The sequence below is a fragment of the Meles meles genome, chromosome 11 (assembly GCF_922984935.1).
Source record: "Meles meles chromosome 11, mMelMel3.1 paternal haplotype, whole genome shotgun sequence".
In the NCBI taxonomy this organism is placed as follows: domain Eukaryota; kingdom Metazoa; phylum Chordata; class Mammalia; order Carnivora; family Mustelidae; genus Meles; species Meles meles.
In genome coordinates, this window is record NC_060076.1 from 6,843,405 (window position 1) to 6,861,774 (window position 18,370).

At 47.0% G+C, this 18,370-nt stretch overlaps 1 protein-coding gene across 1 annotated transcript; it reads right to left on the reverse strand.

Annotated features, from left to right (window-relative positions):
* Positions 1-3,066: 3,066 nt before the first annotated feature.
* SET (SET nuclear proto-oncogene) lies at positions 3,067-10,425 on the reverse strand. The gene is made up of 8 exons (XM_046021963.1): positions 9,961-10,425; positions 8,343-8,400; positions 7,529-7,671; positions 7,069-7,172; positions 6,850-6,963; positions 5,745-5,915; positions 5,510-5,656; positions 3,067-4,890 (listed from the first exon to the last, which is right to left on the reverse strand). Exons 1-8 carry the CDS (start codon positions 10,031-10,033, stop codon positions 4,867-4,869), a joined length of 834 nt encoding a protein of 277 aa, XP_045877919.1. The 5' UTR covers positions 10,034-10,425; the 3' UTR covers positions 3,067-4,866.
* Positions 10,426-18,370: the final 7,945 nt, after the last annotated feature.

Sequence of the window (18,370 nt, forward strand, 5' to 3'; positions counted from 1 at the left end):
ATTCTTCCCTTGCCCTAAAGAACCCATCCAAATAGAAGACACATTTACATCTTAGGAAATACCCCCAATTTCAGGAAAGCCAACCGGTGGGGAGGGACCCACCTGGCAGTGGCTTGCCTATGTGGGAATTCTACCATCCTGTGCTAACCAGCGCTATGACTAGGACGTCACTGGAAGGAGCCTGGTCCAAGGGGCTGGGAGTCGGGGTCAAATATTGAATGGCTGATTTGCTGACTTGGAATAGGCGCCCGCCCGTGCTTTTACTGAAGAAAATGTGAGTTCCTCTTCATTCTCTCCACCTCCCCAGCTGAGTGGAGGAGATACTGACAAGCCATGGACAATCCTGGGTTGTCCTGCAATGGGAAACTAACCAATGACACCAACATATGCAAAGGCAACTCGCTTTAGTGGGGGACATGCCCACACTTCATAAAGGCAAGTCGAGACACTTTTACACATGGGCGCCATCAGAGTTACTGAGGGCTTAGACAACAGCACATAGTAGGCTCTTTTAAATTTGTTATTAAGTTGCACTGAGCTGAATGTTAAGGATAATCTAGAAGCAAAAAAGACTATCCGTTCCTGACTGTAGGTCATAGGATTGAGGGAAAGCTAAGCTCTTCTTTTTTTTTTTTTTTAAGATTTTATTTATTTGACAGAGGGAACACAAGCAGGGGTGAGTGGGAGAGGGAGAAGCAGGTTTTCCCACTGAGCAGAGAGCCCGATGCAGGGCTCGAGCCCAGGACCCTGGGATCACCACCTGAAGGCAGATGCTTAACAAATGAGCCACCCAGGCGCCCCAACCTCCTCTTTTCAGCGGGTGTCTCTCTCCCATCATTTATCTACTTTTACAGCCAAGAAAGCTGAATTATGTGAACAAACTCAAAATGATTTTCCGACGTTGCCGTGTGTTTCACTGCCTAACTGGTCAATAAAGGAAAGGAGGTCAGAAGTAGCAGAATCCATGAACCTCAGGCTGGGTAAACCCACAAGGAAACCAAATCCTAGGCTGATGGAGTCAGACCAGATAGTTTCATTCTGTCTGATGGCACTTCATGAAACTAATTCTTGAGAAAATTGAAGTTCACTTCACATTCAATATCCAGTGGACAGTGAATGGTACAAACAACTCTCCAGCTAATTGGCTTTTAAACCTATATAAAAATCAACCCAAAATAAATGTAAAACTTCCTAGCAGGGTACATTAAAAATGTTTTCCTTTCTATACTTTTACCTCCCCAGGATTGGAAACGTCAATCCATCTATGTTTAGATTTGCCTCTCTTGGGTAGTAAAAGTACGCAAGGTCACCAACTAATCAAGTTGACAACACCATCCACTCATTATTCTTGCTCTAATCACACTTGTAACGTCTTCATGAACACAGATACATGGTCAAAAGGGAATGGTCACTGCTGGGGTGGGCGGGGGGTGTGCTTTTCCAAAAGTAAGATGTCCTCTTTAAACAATTGGAATGGCTATTCATTTATCTCCTAAAGAACTTGTCTTGGTCTTCAGAAACCCTGAGCGTTTTCACCCTTTGCAACAGAATTCCATTCTCGAAATGGCCAGAAAAACTTCATACCAAAACCTAACAGAAAAGTCAGAAAAACTAAACCTATGGTTCTAGAACCAAGTGAAACCCTGAAACCAGTTGTTATAAAGCAGTAATGATAAAAAATTACCAAATTAGTTCAGAAACACAATTGGCTAGGAATCCTCTGAAGCCCAAAAGGCCCCCCAAATCCATCAAGTCAAAAATCTAACTTTTGGCAACCTGACAGCTAGCATAAGTGAAACGGGCCATATGTAGAACCAGTGGCAACCTAACGAGACAGGCAGGATTCTGCGGACATTTACAACTCTACATCCTAGAGCCAGAGCCGGGTCAAACTGCACGGCCTGTCACAGAAGTCAGGGAACAGTTGTCTTTCGGCAATCAGAACATCCTTGGAGAAACCACCTCAACTGCACAGATGGTCTAAAATAACTATTCCTTCAGGTTTGAAATGAAACCTAAGGATACATTACCAGATAGATACATTATCCTCTGTGCCCCAGTTCAGAGTTTTGCAGTCTGGCACAGCTTTGGAAGATGTCCTCTTCCCAAAGAAAGTAACTTAACAGCCAACACCTGCCCTTTTTCTTTTGAAATGTCCTTGTAACCAAAGAAGTTTTAAGCCACTCATCTAGCACTTTCGGATACACACCTGCCTAAGGGCCAGCCAGAGAACTCTTGCAATGGGGCAAAAAGCGCCCTTGCTACTCTGTAGCGCTTTCTAGTACACTAACATTGCCACCTGCCTGCCTCACGGCCCAGGATCTCACAGATTTGCAGGGATGGGGCAGTCTCAAAAGTTGGGAGGAAATTATCTTTTTAAAAAAGATTTTATTTGACAGAGTAAGAGATCACAAGTAGGCAGAGAGGCAGAGAAGAGAGGGGGAAAGCAGGCTCTCCACTGAGCAGAGAGCCTTATGTGGAGCTCCATCCCAGGACCCTGAGATCATGACCAGAGCCAAAGGCAGAGGTTTAACCCACTGAGCCACCCAAGTGCCCCAAGGGAGGAAATTATCTTTTAAGAGCTATTTTCTTTTTTTTTTTTTAAGAGCTATTTTCTTAAATCACCTGCTCAAAAGTAAAGGAATATTTTAAGATTAAACTGTGATCTATAACCTGACAGCGCTCCAAACTCACCATTTGTCAGTTTTAGTAAGCTGTAACTTTGAGAAACAAATAATACAGGCCTACTTAATGAGTAATTCAAGCGAGTTACTTTTTTTTTTTTTTTTGGCTAGGCAAGAGTCCTTTAAATGTTGAGACTTCGATAGGAAAATACTCAATCCCTTCAGGAATTAACTACGTTCCAAAGAAGTTTCTTTTCCATGACCTTTATATCTATCCTTTCGTATAGACGCTCTCTCTGCTATACTGGACAATTTGAAGAGCAGCTCCCCCCTTCCCCAGTCACTATGAATGCAAGTCACACGGAAAAACTTCCTTATTATCTCAATCCAAAAGCAAGTTAACATGTCTCTATAAAACAAGGAGAATGACCCCAGTCAAAAAAAATCTTTATGTTCCTTTATTGGAGCAAGATTCCTGACCGGTATACAGTAATGTATTACTAAACATGACCTGTGCAGAAATTACATACTATCCATCTAGACAGGTTTTCATTACACTTTGCCTATCGATGGAATAGTTCCATTTATAAAGTTTTATACATCAAAAAGCTTTGAATTTGACCAGGCTGTCCATTAATTCATCTCTGAAAAAGTTAAGTGGCATTTAATTTTAGCTACTATAATTTACAGCATTAAAAAGCGTATGCATTAGGTAGCTTCCCAAAATGGTATCCTACGCACAACGGCATTTAGCAGAGCAGAGCCCGTCATCTCACCCGGATTCACACAGACAGGCCTCGCTTGAGAGCTATATGCTAAATAGCTAGTACTTTGAGACAAAAGTACTCCTGAGTTTCTTACCACCAATACGGACTTCGTACTGAGAGTCTGTCTTCTTGGCCACACTTCATAGTACCAATGAAGACGCGCCAGTAACTGCCCTGTGTGTAACTTGGCATGAGCACCAGGTCTGTCTGATGGTGGTAGCAGGCACTATTATTACATCCAGGTAAATAAAGGCCCATTTTTAAAAATGCCAATTTGAGACACAAATCAAGGGCACAAACATAATCAGAATTGAGTTCTGAGCAATCTGGTATCCCGATTGATGTGGAAGATTTCAGAAACTGACAGCAAACTGTACCCACGATGTCTCCTGGCTTTGGAGACATTAATACATTGATTCAGATCCCTTTCTCAGTCCACACAGCCCTGAGGTCACCCTGCAAAGTGTGTATCAAAAAATACGGAGTCAGGGTGACAAAGTTTGACAATACGTTATACAAGTCAAACTTGGAAAATCATATTAAATACACCTGTTCTGAGAGAAAAGCATCAAATCCTTTGTGTACACATTTAGTTTTATTGTAACAAAGCAACTTGTACACTTTTAACGTTTAAAACTGAGCATCATCTTTCCTTTCCAGTGAAACAAAAAGAAAATTTAAAAATAAACAGGAACAAAATTACAATAGAGAATGTCAATTCCAAATAAGATCCTACAAGTTCTGCTGATTCTCCCATCGAGTGGCAGGGCTCAAGTCATCATTAGGAGAGTTTTATTTTAAAAGTGTCATCTTAAACTGCAAGGATGTCCGTTAAACATCACAATTAAACATGCCAAAAGAGAAGCCATGTTGTCAAAATGCCCACTTAACCCACCCAAACATCTCAAACCCACCCTTTGCTGACCTTCTATAACCCCATTTTTTTAAGGATTTTTTTCTTTTTTTTAAACAAGAGAAAGTAGACAGGTACATGTTGGTAAATGCTAACTGTCCATATTCACATAGAGACACAGTGTAATCTCTGAGCCCAATATACAGAGAAAGGAGGAAAAAAGCTAGAATTCTATGCACTACTACACAGGGGCCTAGCACCCTCCAGCTTCCAGCAGAGCTAAGGGAGCAGAAGGTTTTTCTTTTTTCCCACAGAGCACGGTGGTGTTGATTCCATAAAGTTTTTGTTTTTGTTGAGACAGGAAGGGACAAAAATGAATTTGGAACAAAAAGGGGTAGAGATTCTTTTCCCACTATATTCTGCTCAAGGTATTTCCCCCCAAAATAAGCTGAGAACCATGGTATAAAGGGAGAGAAAAAGGAGACTTCAAAAAACAGGGCGAATGAGCACGAGAGGAGAAAAGAAAAAGAAAAAGGGGAAAAAAAAAAAAAAAAAGACGGCAACTTGCTCCCAGGGACTGAAGAAAATTAAAAAAGGAAGGTTGGAATCCATCAGTGTTCCATTAGTCATCTTCTCCTTCATCCTCCTGTAAAAAAAAAAAAGTGGACAGTCAATCTTCAGGGTTAATTCTAAAATCATTCCTCAACATTCACACAAACACTTACGGACTTCCACAGAACCTACTGCCACATTACCGGTACTCGTAATTTTACAAACCTACGAATCAGTCTTTATCAAATCTCAACTGAAAAACACAGTGATGTTGTTTCAGATAAATTAGTTAACTTTCCAGCACTCACTAAAATCACTCACCTCTTTCACACCAAATAATACAAACAAAAACCCATCTATCCCAATCACACTATGAGAATTTTAATGTTTGCCCAAAACATGCGAATCTGTTACTTAGATTTCTCAGAATTTCACCAGCTGCACTATCCATATCACCTTCATTAAGTACTGGCCAGAGAAGGACAGGATGGAGTACTAACCACAAAGGCAGAACTAGTTATAGTTACATTCACGAATACGAATACCTTATTACAATATTCTTCCATCCCAGACAACAAAATAGCTTATCTCAACTACAAATCCTCCCACAATCAGTTGGCCAGTTCTATTATACAATACATTTAAACCCACAAAGTAACAAGGTAAATTCTTTGATATGATCGTTTTTTGGACTTAACCAAATTTTCTTTTACCTCTCCTTCCTCCCCCTCATCATCATCTTCATCTTCTTCACCTTCATCCTCATCTCCTTCTTCATCAATGTCTTCCAATCCTTCTTCTTCTTCATCATCATCATCATCTTCTTCTCCTTCCCCTTCTTCGTCATCCATATCGGGAACCTTAAAAAAACCAAGAGTTACCTGAGGAACTAATTTTCAAACAAAGGAGACAAATACAACTTTGAAAAAAAGCACGTTCTCAACTCACCAAGTAGTACTGTAATGGATTTGGCCAAATATCATCTTTGATGACCTCTCCTAACTCATCTGCGCCTGCATCAGAATGGTCAGTAAACCAGGTGAAGAAGCTCTCTGGTTCCTCATGCTGTCTCTTCCTGCTGGCTTTATTCTGTGTTTGACTTGAACGTTTCGTCAAATCCTAAATGAAGATAGAAGAACTTTTGAGACAGGTTCTCCCCAACACCTAAATTCCCTATAAATTAAGATTTTAACGCAAAAGCGGGGTGAGGGTGCGGACAATACTTGTATGTTATTTACACTTGCTATCTAAAACAAATTATAGGTCTGCAAAGACTTGTTACGTTTATGTAAGCTTTTCCTGAAAAGGTACCAAAGAAATTGGCTTTTTAACAAAATTAGGTCCGCTTTGACAACCATTACCATAACACAGTATAATAACTTAACATGGGAGTGGGGAGGGCACGTCTGGGTGGCTCAGCATCCTGGACTGAAACCCAAATAGGGCTCTCAGCTCAGCAAGGAGTCTGCTTCTCCCTTTCCCCCCTCTCCCTCTCTGATATAAATAAAATCTTTTAAAAAAATTTTAAATGGGGGGGCGCCTGGGTGGCTCAGTGGTTTGGGCCGCTGCCTTCGGCTCGGGTCATGATCTCAGGGTCCTGGGATCGAGTCCCGCATCGGGCTCTCTGCTCGGCGGGGAGCCTGCTTCCCTCTCACTCTCTCTGCCTGCCTCTCTGCCTACTTGTGATCTCTCTCTGTCAAATAAATAAATAAAAATCTTTAAAAAAAAAAAAAAATTTTAAATGGGTTCACCACTTAAATACAGACATAAATGCAGCTTGGGAAGTAGCAAGCCATTTGAAAAGCTCAACCACCGAAATAAAAATCAAAACAATGTAGCCTGTTTCTTTAAAGACTTGCACTAGAATTTGTAACAACAGCTCCAAGCCATGGTATTCCGCTTTAACACACTAGAGATTTGTTCTTTCTTTCTTTCTTTTTTTTATATTAAGGATTTGTATCACACACATTACCAAAGCAGCAGTATTGGTTAAGTGGTTTAACTAAACCAAAATACACAAAATGATACCTTCACCCAACAATTCCTCAAATACCTTTCCAGATTTCCATTTGATTTCAGTGGACTTTGAAGATGGATCACCACTCTCATTCAGATGAAATTCTTTGGAGAGAACTTTATTTTCGAAGTAAGGGTTTTCATCAAAATACTATAATAAAAAATGGGAGAACTGGAAATCAGTACAAACAGGTCTTCAAACCAAAGCTCCAATTCATTTCCACACTGGCAAATAAGAAGAGTTACTGATACTTACAAAATCTATTCTGTAACCTGATTTAATATCTTCAAATTCTGTCACTTCAACTCTTGTCAAATAATGCAGCGCCTCTTCATCCTCCTCCCCAAGCAGTGCAGACACTAGGTGACCAAATTATAGGTCAAATGAGGATTAAACAAATATTAGCAAACAGTTCAAGTGATGACTTTAAAAATTTTCCAAAGGAGCATCTTTGCTTTCATAAATCCATTAGTTGCAAACCCGACAGATCAGAGTCAGAGCTGTCACTATCTTTTATCAAGTAATTAAAGAGAATCTCAAATCAGAAGACAGTCTCCTCTAAAATAGAGAAAGCACTGAAAGGAAGCCTCCCCTCTCGAGTGTTTTAATCTCTTTGTAAAATCAACATGTTCAACTAAGTTCTCCAGCCAAGTCCCTCGACTCTAACAAGCACAGACATCCCATACCCTAGAATAAAGGTTCTGATACAACATACCTTGTGGATGGTTGACAAATGTTGTTACCCAGAAATTGGGGATTTTGGCGATCAATTCCGACCTCTTCTGAAAAAACGGTTGGCGGAGTTTGTTATATTTCTGTTCTACTTTCAAAATCTCCTCACTGGCTTGTTCATTAAGTCTGAAGCAAATGAAAAAAACCATGTTGACAATGATGGTAACTGACAAACGAAAACTGCTGAAACTCCAGAATATTTACTTATTAGCTTCAGAAGAATACAAAGTACTTATTTATAATAACCAAAACACCTGTATTTTTGTAGTTAGAGACACAAGTCAAAACCAAGATGGCAATTTGATGGGCTTCACCAACACACATTCTCAATAATTAACAGTTCTCAAAGTGCCCAAACTGAGCATTTTGGTAACATTGTATATTTACATCACCAACTCTATCACCAGGCTAACTTCAAATGTTTCAACTTCAAGCAGACTGTTTACAAAAAAAAAAGTTACCAGTAAAGTAACAAAGTTATAACCCAAGTGGGAGCAACACTGATGCCATAATGCTGAACTAGCAGAAGTCCAGGCACTGCAATTCAGACAACTTGTAGCCTTTGAAAGCAAACCCAAGCTTAAGGAGGTCAATGTACTTTCTTCAAAAACTTTTTGGTCCACATACAAGTATTTCACAGGAAATTAACACTGAACTTTCAAAATATTTCCAACCAAGTTATAACCATCTCCACTTAGACAGTGGATACAGATTTATTTGACCATAGTTTGAATGATTACCAGACTGTATGCGGCATCTCAGAAAACTTCTGCAAAGTAAACTACAAAAAACTTTACCTGTCTATTTCATTTTGTACTTCATCAATATGTTCAATTGCTTCTTGCTGTTCTTTTTCTGCAAAAAAAAAAAAAAAAAAAAAGATACACAGGACTCAATACCAGTTAAAATATAAAATTAGTTTTCCTGAGGTCAACAGAGTCTGTGATGTGACATATCAATAAAGCAGTTTTGAAAAAACAAACTGCCTACTACAAGGCATGCTCTCCACGTGTTCATGCCCGTAGTTGACAAATTGCTTTTTAATTAAAAGACTATTCACAAATGCAATCTGCTAGGCTACTCAAAATATCTGCAGCACTTTTTCAAGACTTCCCTTCCAAGAACCAGACCAGTCACCAAAGTTTCTATTATGAAATATAAGGAATAAGCCTTACTCAAAAATTCTTACTGTTACTTATCACATTATATACCTGCTAACAGAAATGACGCCAGCTGTTAACGCCAATACGGAAAGTTACCCAAGACCATAACGAAAATGGGGACACCACCTATCTTACTGGTAGAATCACTTCTTACACAAAGTTGAAAATACCGCTCCGCATCGATTACAATTAAGACATCAGACACGCCTGACAGGTAAGGCCCTTGAATCTACCCGACCATCGTAAACACTGGACTTTACCTTCTTAGAATAGGAACCTTGGGCTTCCACCCTGACCTTTCTCCCCACCCCCCAACCCAATTTCAGGCGGGCTTATCTCAGATGTGGCCCCACACGATTCTGGAGCACACTCAGAGGGAGCAAGCATGAAGTCTGAGAACTATGAGCCACAGAAGGCGGAGGAGGAAAAGGGGTGTGCTATGGAAGAGGTGCCCTTTTGTCCGGCGAAGACTGCAGAACCTACAAAGCTAAGTGGGCGTGAAGGGGCCCGATCGCGCGGTTCATTTCCGGTAACCATCCCGGGTTTTGCAGCCCCCCTGCCGAGAAAGCCTTTACGGCCGAGGCTGGGAGCTCTGCTGAGAGCCATTGTAAAGCCCCTCCGACACGCTGGCCGCCGGGCCAGGTTTCACAGCGCTCTGCCGCGACGGGGTGGCTACCCCACGTGGGAAGTGTGCCCGGGGCCGGCGAGAGCATCCTCCCGGGCGGCCCAGGCCCAGTGCGCGGCCGGCCGCGTGCTTCCCCGCGCCCCCACCCCGCCCCAGCTCCAGGCGGAGGGCCGCGCCGGGGCCGGCCTCCGGGTGCGGGTGCGGGGGCGCCGCCCGCAGGCCGGGCGCGAAGGGGGAGCCGCGCGGAGGCCCGGCCGCGGGGCCGCGTCCGGCCGCACCATGTGGCGGCGGCGGCGGCTGATGGGAGCGAGGCATCATGGCGGAGCACAATAAAGAGAGGCTTCTCGGGAGGGAGGGAGGGGGAGGAGAGCGAGGGAGGGGGGAGAGGAAGGGGGGGTCTCCTCCGCCCGCGCCGAGCAGGCCGCAGCGCCCCCGCCTCGCAGCGCCGTCCGCCGCCGCGGCGCCACCCTGGCCCCGGCCCCGCGCGCACAAAAAAGGGCGCCGAGGCGCGCGCCGGCCCGTCCGCCCAGCGCCCCCCGCGCGCCCCGGGCCCCGCCGGCGGCCTCCGGGCCGGGCGGGCGGCGAAGATGGCGGCGCGGGCCGGCCCCCGCCTCGCCTGCTCCTCACCTGAGGTCTCGTCGGCCCCGTCGTGGTTGGAGTTGAGCTCCTTTTTACTGACTTTGGCCGCCGGCGCCGACATGGTGCTGCTCCGCGGTCGGGGGGGGAGCGGGGAGGGGGAGAGAAGGGAAGGCGAAGGGGGCGGGCAGCGGCTTCCCCTCACGCCACACGCGCGGGCGCTCGCTCGGTCCGGCCGCCTCCTCCCGGCGCTCGCTCCCTCGCTCGCTCTCCCTCCCCCTGGCTCGCGCGCGCTGCCCTCGCGGCCTGACGGCGAGGGAGGGGCTGGGGCGGCGTGCCGGGCCCCGGCCCGGGCTCCTGCTTACGGAGGGGAGGCGGCGGCGGGCGGGCAGGCGGCTCGGCTCCCTCACTCACGCTCCGCGGTCCAGCTCGCTGCTCGCTCTCCCCGAGCCGCCTCCTCCACCACCTCCTCCTCACGGCGAGGGGCGGGCGGCAGGGCGCAGGCGCGCCAGGCCCCGCGCGCACGCCCCGCCCCCGGCCGGAGAGGCTCGCGCCGCCCCGTCATTGGCTGGAGCGCCGGGACGAGGGGGCGGAGCCGCGGCGAAGAGACACAGGGCCTAGCCGAGAGGCGGGAGGAAGGAACGCCGCGACGTACGGGGCCGGCCCCCCGCGCCGCGCTCCCCTCCCCCGCTTTCCCCTTCTCCAGCCCGACCCGGGACATTTGCGCGCTACGGGCGCGCGGCGGCCCGAGAGGCGGGGCCTCGCCGGGCTGCGCGCAGGCCCCCCGGCGGGCGTATCACGTGGTGGCGGAGCGGCTTCCCTTCTCCGCCGGGTGGCGCGGAGCGCGGGGGAGTGGGGTGTTACAGCCCCCCAGAAGTGCAGGCCTTGCTGTAGCCGAGCTTCACGCCGGGGCCCAGAAATACACGCACCGCGGGCTCGGCGCCCTGGGACACTGCTGGGGCATCACTCTTGGTGGGTGAAGGAAGACGGCATCTCCATCCTATTTTCCAGATGGGGAAGCTGCCCTTGGGATTCACTCAAGCTTGTCTGCAAACCCCGAAGCTGTCGGGGCCTTTTCCTGGCTTCTAGTCCAAGCTCTGCCCCGACGGCTGTGTGCACTTGGACACGTCACCTTCCTTCTCTGTCCCTATTTCTGTTGTGAAATTATGTAATTCAAAAAAAAGGCTGACAAGGGGGAACGTTGTGTGACTGGTGCCAAACTGGAAGTCCTCTGAAGGCAGGGAGATACCACACTTATCCGCGCCGTCTTTTCTGCCCAACTCCGTGCCTAAAGCTCACGAGAAACAGTACCGAAGGCTAGGAGACAGCAGTAGGAGTGGATCTCATCGAGGCACACACCTGCCCGACGGCGTAGACGGTGTTAAATTCATTTCAGCACGTCAGAGATGACACCTACAAGACCTGCTTCAGCCGCCAAGACTTGAACCATTAAGTAAGGCCAAGACATGTCTGTTTAAATAATGTTTTTCAGGGTGCCTGGGTGGCTCAGTCGGTTAAGCGTCTGCCTTTGGCTCAGGTTGATCTCAGGAGTCCCGGGATGGAGTCCTGCACCTGGCTCCCAGCTCCTCCCATCAGTCTGCTCTCCCTCTAATCTTTTCCCCTCTCTAATAAATAATGTTTTTCAGGTAATGCAAATGCACCACTGTTTTTCTCCCTCTTCCATAGCCCCGAGAGGTGGACCACAAAAAGCCTGAACTCGCCCCCTGGGACTGAGCCCACCTCAATCCCGCAGCTGTCTCAGTTGGACAGACTTCTTAAAGGAAGAATTATTAGTACCAGTGATAAGTTGGTCAATGTTTGACAACCGTTTCCCAGAAGCGAAAAAACACACACACACCAAAACCCCTGATCTGTAGCATTTGCTGATTTCCGTGGTGTATCAGTACTCTCCTGGCCAATTTCCTGCCACCACTGCAATGTCACTGAACAATGCTGGATTAAAACACAAGGCTCCAGTGCGCTGCTGAAGAATGCACCCTGGGCCACAGGCTGTGACAAACTACAGGTGTTTTCTCATTTAATCCTCATAAAATACAAAGCAGGTATTAATATCCTCATCTCGCAGCTAAATCCAACTTTTTCTGATGTGAGTGGCAGGCCAGCAGATAACAAGGCCCCTGCCCGAAGATCGTTTTTCCATTTTTTGACATGACATTTGACATCAGGACTCAGTAGACACCTAAACACAAAATAATACTTACCCTTACTAAGTGTGATGTGCCTCTTAATTTTCTACTCTATTTTATTTTCTTTAAATGCAGGTTGCACTCCACTAAATTGATTTTGTGACCCATTAATGAGATGAAATGGTCTGAAAAACACTGTGCTGAGGGCTGCTGTTTTCAGACAAAGCCTGCTCACAGGTTGTGAGTACCGGTGACCCAGAGCATCTCCTCAGTGCCTGATCTACCTGAATATCCCACACATCCGCCGGGGTCCAAGTCTCTTCTCCAACCATCCCAGCCCTTAGAAGCATTCCACTCCGCTTCCTGACCTTTCCCACAACATTTCTCAAGATGAAGGCAGGGAGCCCACACTAGGAAGTGGAAGAGAAAGAGAAAGCAAAAGGGCAAGATTTTCAGTAAACAAGGGAGTGGCATGGACACGCCAAGAGATAACTCACCCATGCCGAGTTAGTCACTGTGGTCTCCCCGAATCTAACACCGAATCTAACACCGTGAGCTCTGCTTTCTCTCCTTGACCTCTCTCCTCTCCTCCCCAGCTTTCTTTGAGGGAGAGCACCGCAACTTAAAGACTGGAAGAAAGATGTGGGAATTCCCTACAACACCGCAGTGTCCCAAGATGACCAGGAAATGACAGCAAGGATGGCCTCCAAAACCTATCCCGTCTACCTCTCTGAGCCTCCTTTTCCTGATCTGTCAAATGGGATTATTCACAGCTTCTGTTTTGAGAGCTGATGTGCCTGCCTGATGGGTGCCCAGGGAGGGGCATGAGCTGTCATCTGGATTTAGATGAACCACCCTGGAGGAGCTATGGTTGTACCTTGTAATCCATCCCGGTCCTGTCAATTCTCCCAAGGAGCTAAACAGAAGGTGACCAGGAGGACTCATCCATATTTTACTGCTCACAAGAGGGAAGAAATGTACTAGCCATCAAGAGCACTGATTATGAGCCGTTTGATGTCTTGAGTGTTTCACATCTATTTAAGCCGTACAGCAAGCCTAACAGAGGGATTCTGTTGAGCCCATCTTCCAGAAGAAGGAAGCACGAGTTATATCACTTGCCCAACGAGATCACACAGTCAGCCAGAGCCAGGTACAGAACCCTGGCTGTCCAGCTTTACCACATGGGGACATCAGCTGGGCAGGTCTTTTGCATCTCATTTGGAAGGGGATGGACTGGGACCCATTCAAGTCAAACTTGCCAGGTCACCCAGCAGACCCACGGGAGCACCAAGATGTGGGCTCTGCATCCAGTGCTCCTTCCACAAGCACGACTGGATCTCAGCCATGTCAGCATTTTAGGAAGATTTATGGGCTCTGATCTGCTCCCCCTGCACTTAGGCAGCCTGCTGTCACATTTTCCTACGGCAACGCTTCCCTGTCTTCCACGTATCGGGACCCAGCTCCCTCGAAGGCCCCCCATATCCCCACTCTATTGGAGAGGCCTAATCTCACGAACAGACCACGTTGTGACTGGCTCCAAGCAGTGTGTCTGGGAAACACAGACCTTACCTCCAAGTTAACAGTTAATGTGGGGGAAGGGGCAGACGTGAAACAGACAATTACAATGTAATGAGATAAGGGGGAGGCCGGGGGGACTCTGGGCGCTACAAGGGCAGAAGGGGGCTCCTAACGCCCAGCAGCTGCGGCTCGAAGAACACCTGCAAGAAGTGACTTACCAGCAGAAAGGGCGGAAGGAGAGGAGCACAGGTAAGGAGACAAGAGTGATCCAGGCAGAGGAAAAGTGGGCTTCCAGACCCTGAGGTGAGAGAGAGAAAGAGCAGTGAAAGGTGCCAGAGGGAGGAGGAACCTGGAGAGGTGGGCAGGGGGCAGGGGCCAGATGGACAAGGGAAGTCTCTTAGCCGGCTTCTTGAGGGCAATGGGGAGGCAAGGGTTTTTAACCAGGGAGTCACGTGATTGGCTTTGCTCGGGCTGGATGGGTGAGTGGGGGGTGGGAGGAGGAGGAAGCTGGAAGCCAGAGGAGTGGCAGTAATCCGGCCAGAGCTGTGGCCAGGCAGCAGCCGCAGGAAGGAAGTGGACGGATCTGAGAGGTATTCAGGAGGTAGAACCATCAGGACTGGGGGATTTGTCTGGATGTGGGGGGGATGAAAGAGAGGAAAGGGTCATGCATCACCCAGCCTCAGGCCGGCTGGGGGTGCCCCTTACCAAGACCGGGAACCCAAGAGGAGTGAGTTAGGGGACTGGGAGACAGGCCAGCTTAGGTGTTGGGTTGGGGGCAGGGATGAGCTCCCACGTGCTCCAGGTCTCTCAGTTTTGCCCTCTAGTTTTTTCTTCACATCACCCTAATCCACTCACCCACTCTGTGCTGAAACCCTTCAAGGTGTTTGAGGTCATATCTCAAAAGGCATTGGGAAGAAAAAAAAATCCTGTACGTCTCCGATAAAGTGTAGTGTAGGAACTTACCTCCCTTATGCAAGTGCTGAGATGTGGACGTCTGCCCTGGCTTGGGGGCAGGAGGCAGTCTCGGTTTCTTCGTTTGAGGCGGGAGTGAAGACTGGCGTTTGGGGGCCATGCTGCGAGGAAACTCCAGGAAACCAGGAGAGACGCACGTCTGGAAGCTCTGATTGCTGGAGCTGCCGCAGGTGGCGAGGTTTAAATCTACCGGAGCAGCCGCCAGCAGGAAGGGATATTTACATGACAGTGGGACACCCACCCCATCCCCTCCCCCAGTCTCATCCCTTCTCTCCCACCCTCCAATCAAGATCAACTTCTTTTAGTTGCTCTCCGCAATTCCCTATGGGGCATTCTCAGCCCTCGGTGGGCGGGAGGAGGTATTTCCTGTGGGAGAAGTGCTGTGCTGTCTAGGACCCTCTCCGTAGTGAGCCTTTCCTAAATCTTCTAGATAGGCAAACCTGCCCCCATTGAGAACTTGTCCTCTTCTTTATTTTTTGTCTTTTGGCTTCTAGATTTAAACATACCCTTGCTTCACCTCAGCCTGGAACATTCTTGAGAGCCATAACCTTCACTCCCATCCATGCCTGGCTAACTCCCACCCAAACTCCAGGTCTCAGCTTGGAGACAGAAATGAACACTAAGGGTGCCTGGGTGGCTCAGTGGGTTAAAGCCTCTGCCTTCAGCTCCAGTCACAATCTCAGGGTCCTGGGATCGAGCCCCACATCGGGCTCTCTGCTCAGCGGGGAGCCTGCTTCTCCCCCCTCCCCCACCCCACCTGCCTCTCTGCCTACTTGTGATCTCTGTCGAATAAACAAAATCTTAAACAAAACAAAAAAAAAAAAGAAAGAAAGAAAGAAATGAACCCTGAAATACAGGATTCCCAGTCAAGAATTACAAAGGAAGAGGGAAAAGAAGGTGCCCTTGAGAAGACTTGGAGCATCTCATTCTACATTCATTTTGGAAAAAGAAGATTGAGTTTGAAGAATCTTTAGAAGGCATTTTGTCTGGGGAGTTGGGGGGGGGTCACAAACTTCGGGGCTTGTAACCTGTCAGATAATAACTATGAATAAGCAAGCAACTGGATTTCACCACAGCCAGTGGAAGGCAGAGTGGTACAACCACTCTGGAAAACGGCTAACTCCACCAAAACTGAACTTGTGTTCAGCATTTCTGCTCCTGGTTATGTTCCCAACAGAAATGCTTACCAGTGTATCCTAATATGTGTGGTAGACATGTACAAGAATGTTCATACCAAGATTCACAAGAGTAAAAAAAAAATTTTTTTTTAAGATTTTATTTATTGATTTGACAGACACAGTGAGAGAGGGAACACAAGCAGGGGGAGTGGGAGAGGGAGAAGCAGGCAGCCCAATGTGGGGCTCCATCCCTGAACCCTGGGATCATGACCTGAGCTGTAAGGCAGATGCTTAATGACTGAGCCATTCAGGGGCCCCAGTAGTAAAAATCTGAAAATGAAACGATCGATACTTGAATGCATACGTTGTGAAATATTCACACCATGGAATATGATAAAGCAATGAAAAAAACCAAACCACAACTACATGCCATGATATGCTGTAGCCTACGATGTGTAGTGTTGAACGAAAGACACAAGCCACAAAATAGGATAGGCTCTGTGATTTCATTTATATAAAATACAGAAACAGGCAAAACTGATCAATGCTTAGGAGAAGTCTGGAGAGTAGCTAAACTAGCCTTGAGGAGAGATGTCATCGAAAGAGGGCGCCAGGGGCCTCTGGAGTCCTCCGGGTGCCTGGTTCTGGATCTCGGGCTTGCTACATCACTGTGTCTGATTCGTGAAATCTCTGTTGCTGGGTTTCTGGTCTTTCTAAAGAGAAGCCAGAGGTACATTTCTTTTTTTTAACGTGAACTCTCTGGATTTTTTTAAATTAGCAGCGAATTAAACATTTTATTTATTTTTAAATCAGAGAGAGAGGGTGCCTGGGTGGCTCAGTTGGTTAAGCCGCTGCCTTCGGCTCAGGTCATGATCCCAGGGTCCTGGGATCGAGCCCCACATCGGGCTCTCTGCTCAGCAGGGAGCCTGCTTCCCCCCTCTCTCTCTGCCTGCCTCTCTGCCTACTTGTGATCTCTGTCTGTCAAATAAATAAACAAAATCTTAAAAAAAAAAAAAATCAGAGAGAGAGTGAGCACAACGGGGGAGTGACAGGCAGAGGGAGAAGCATGATGTAGGACTGGATCCTAGGACCCTAGAATCATGACCTGACCCAAAAGAAGCTGCTTAACTGGCTAAGCCGCAACTTAATTAGTTTATTTACATATTTTTATTATTATTATTTTTAAAGATTTTATTCATTTATTTGAGAGACAGAGATCACTAGTAGGCCGAGAGGGAGGCAGAGAAAGAGGGGGAAGCAGGCTCCCTGCTGAGCAGAGAGCCCGATGGGGGGCTCGATCCCAGGACCCTGAGATCATGACCTGAGCCTAAGGCAGAGGCTTTAACACATTGAGCCCCCCAGAAGCCCCACAACTTAAATATTTTAAAGCATACTTGTGGACCATACCAAACACGTTGGCCAGGTTCCTCTCATTCTCTAAGCCATGAGTTTGTAACCTGTAAAATGGTGCAATGAATTTCCATTTTTCAAAAAAAAAGGTGGTTCCCCCCCTCAATTTATCTCTTAACAAAATAAATCTTAAGCCAAAGTCTATGATGTTAATATTGATAAAAAGCTTAGCTCTTTCTGGAAGAAGAGTCTCCTCCCCACTACCGCCTCTCGTTCCCCTCCATCCCTCCATACTTTGTCAGTTTCTGAGGGGCTTTGGGCTCCTTTGAAAACATTTTGAAAACCACAAGTATGTTGATTTACAGATAAGCAAGCTAAGACCTGAAAGATGTGATTTGCCTAAGGTCTTGAGGAGAATAACTAAGTTATGGCTAGAACCAGGGTCTTGGGTCACTTGATCACAGGGATGCACCTTTTCACCAACCTCAGTCTTGCTGTTTATACCTGTAAATTGGGTGATATTAATGCTGGCCTCTTGATTTTGGATCTTTAAAAATTTTTTTAATTTTTTTAAAGATTTATTTATTTATTTATTTGACAGAGAGAGAGAGCGAGAAATCACAAGTAGGGAGAGAGGCAGGCAGAGAGAGAGGGGGAAGCAGGCTCCCTGCTGAGCAGAGAGCCCTATGCGGGGCTGGATCCCAGAACCCTGACACCATGACCTGGGCTGAAGGCAGAGGCTTAACCCACTGAGGCACCCAGGAGGCCTGGGCGCCTTTTAAATATTTTATTTATTTGTCAGAAAGAAATACAAGCGAGAGAGGGACCACAAGCCAAGGGTGGAGCCAAGAAGGAGAAGCAGCCTTCCCACTTGATCCCAGGATCCTGGAATCATGACCTGAGCCGAAGGCAGACACTTAACGACTGAACCACCCAGGTGCCCCTGATTTTAGGATTTTCAATTTGTGGACAAAGAGTCATCTTTTCACTGTTTTTACTGCTGAAACTGTCCGAAAACTGTAGGGGCAAAACATGAAAACTCTCTTTTGATGAAACTGGGAGTCTGCTAAACTCCAAACCATGGAATGGGTGACTGGCTGGCCGAAGCAGTGGAAAAGAAACAGGTTGTGTGCAGGAAGAAAGGACAAGGTGCCTTGGCTACATGTTTCTGGGAGTATAGCAAAGAATACGTCTGGAAGCTGAGGGGCAAACTCAAAATTCCTCGCTTATAGCAGCCGCAATGGGGTATACTGGCAGGATGGAGCACTGGGTGGATCCCTAACAAAGGAGGGGCTAAATGAAGAGTAGCCCAGAGGTATCTTATAAGACAAACTGGAATTTCCTTGAGATTCTTTT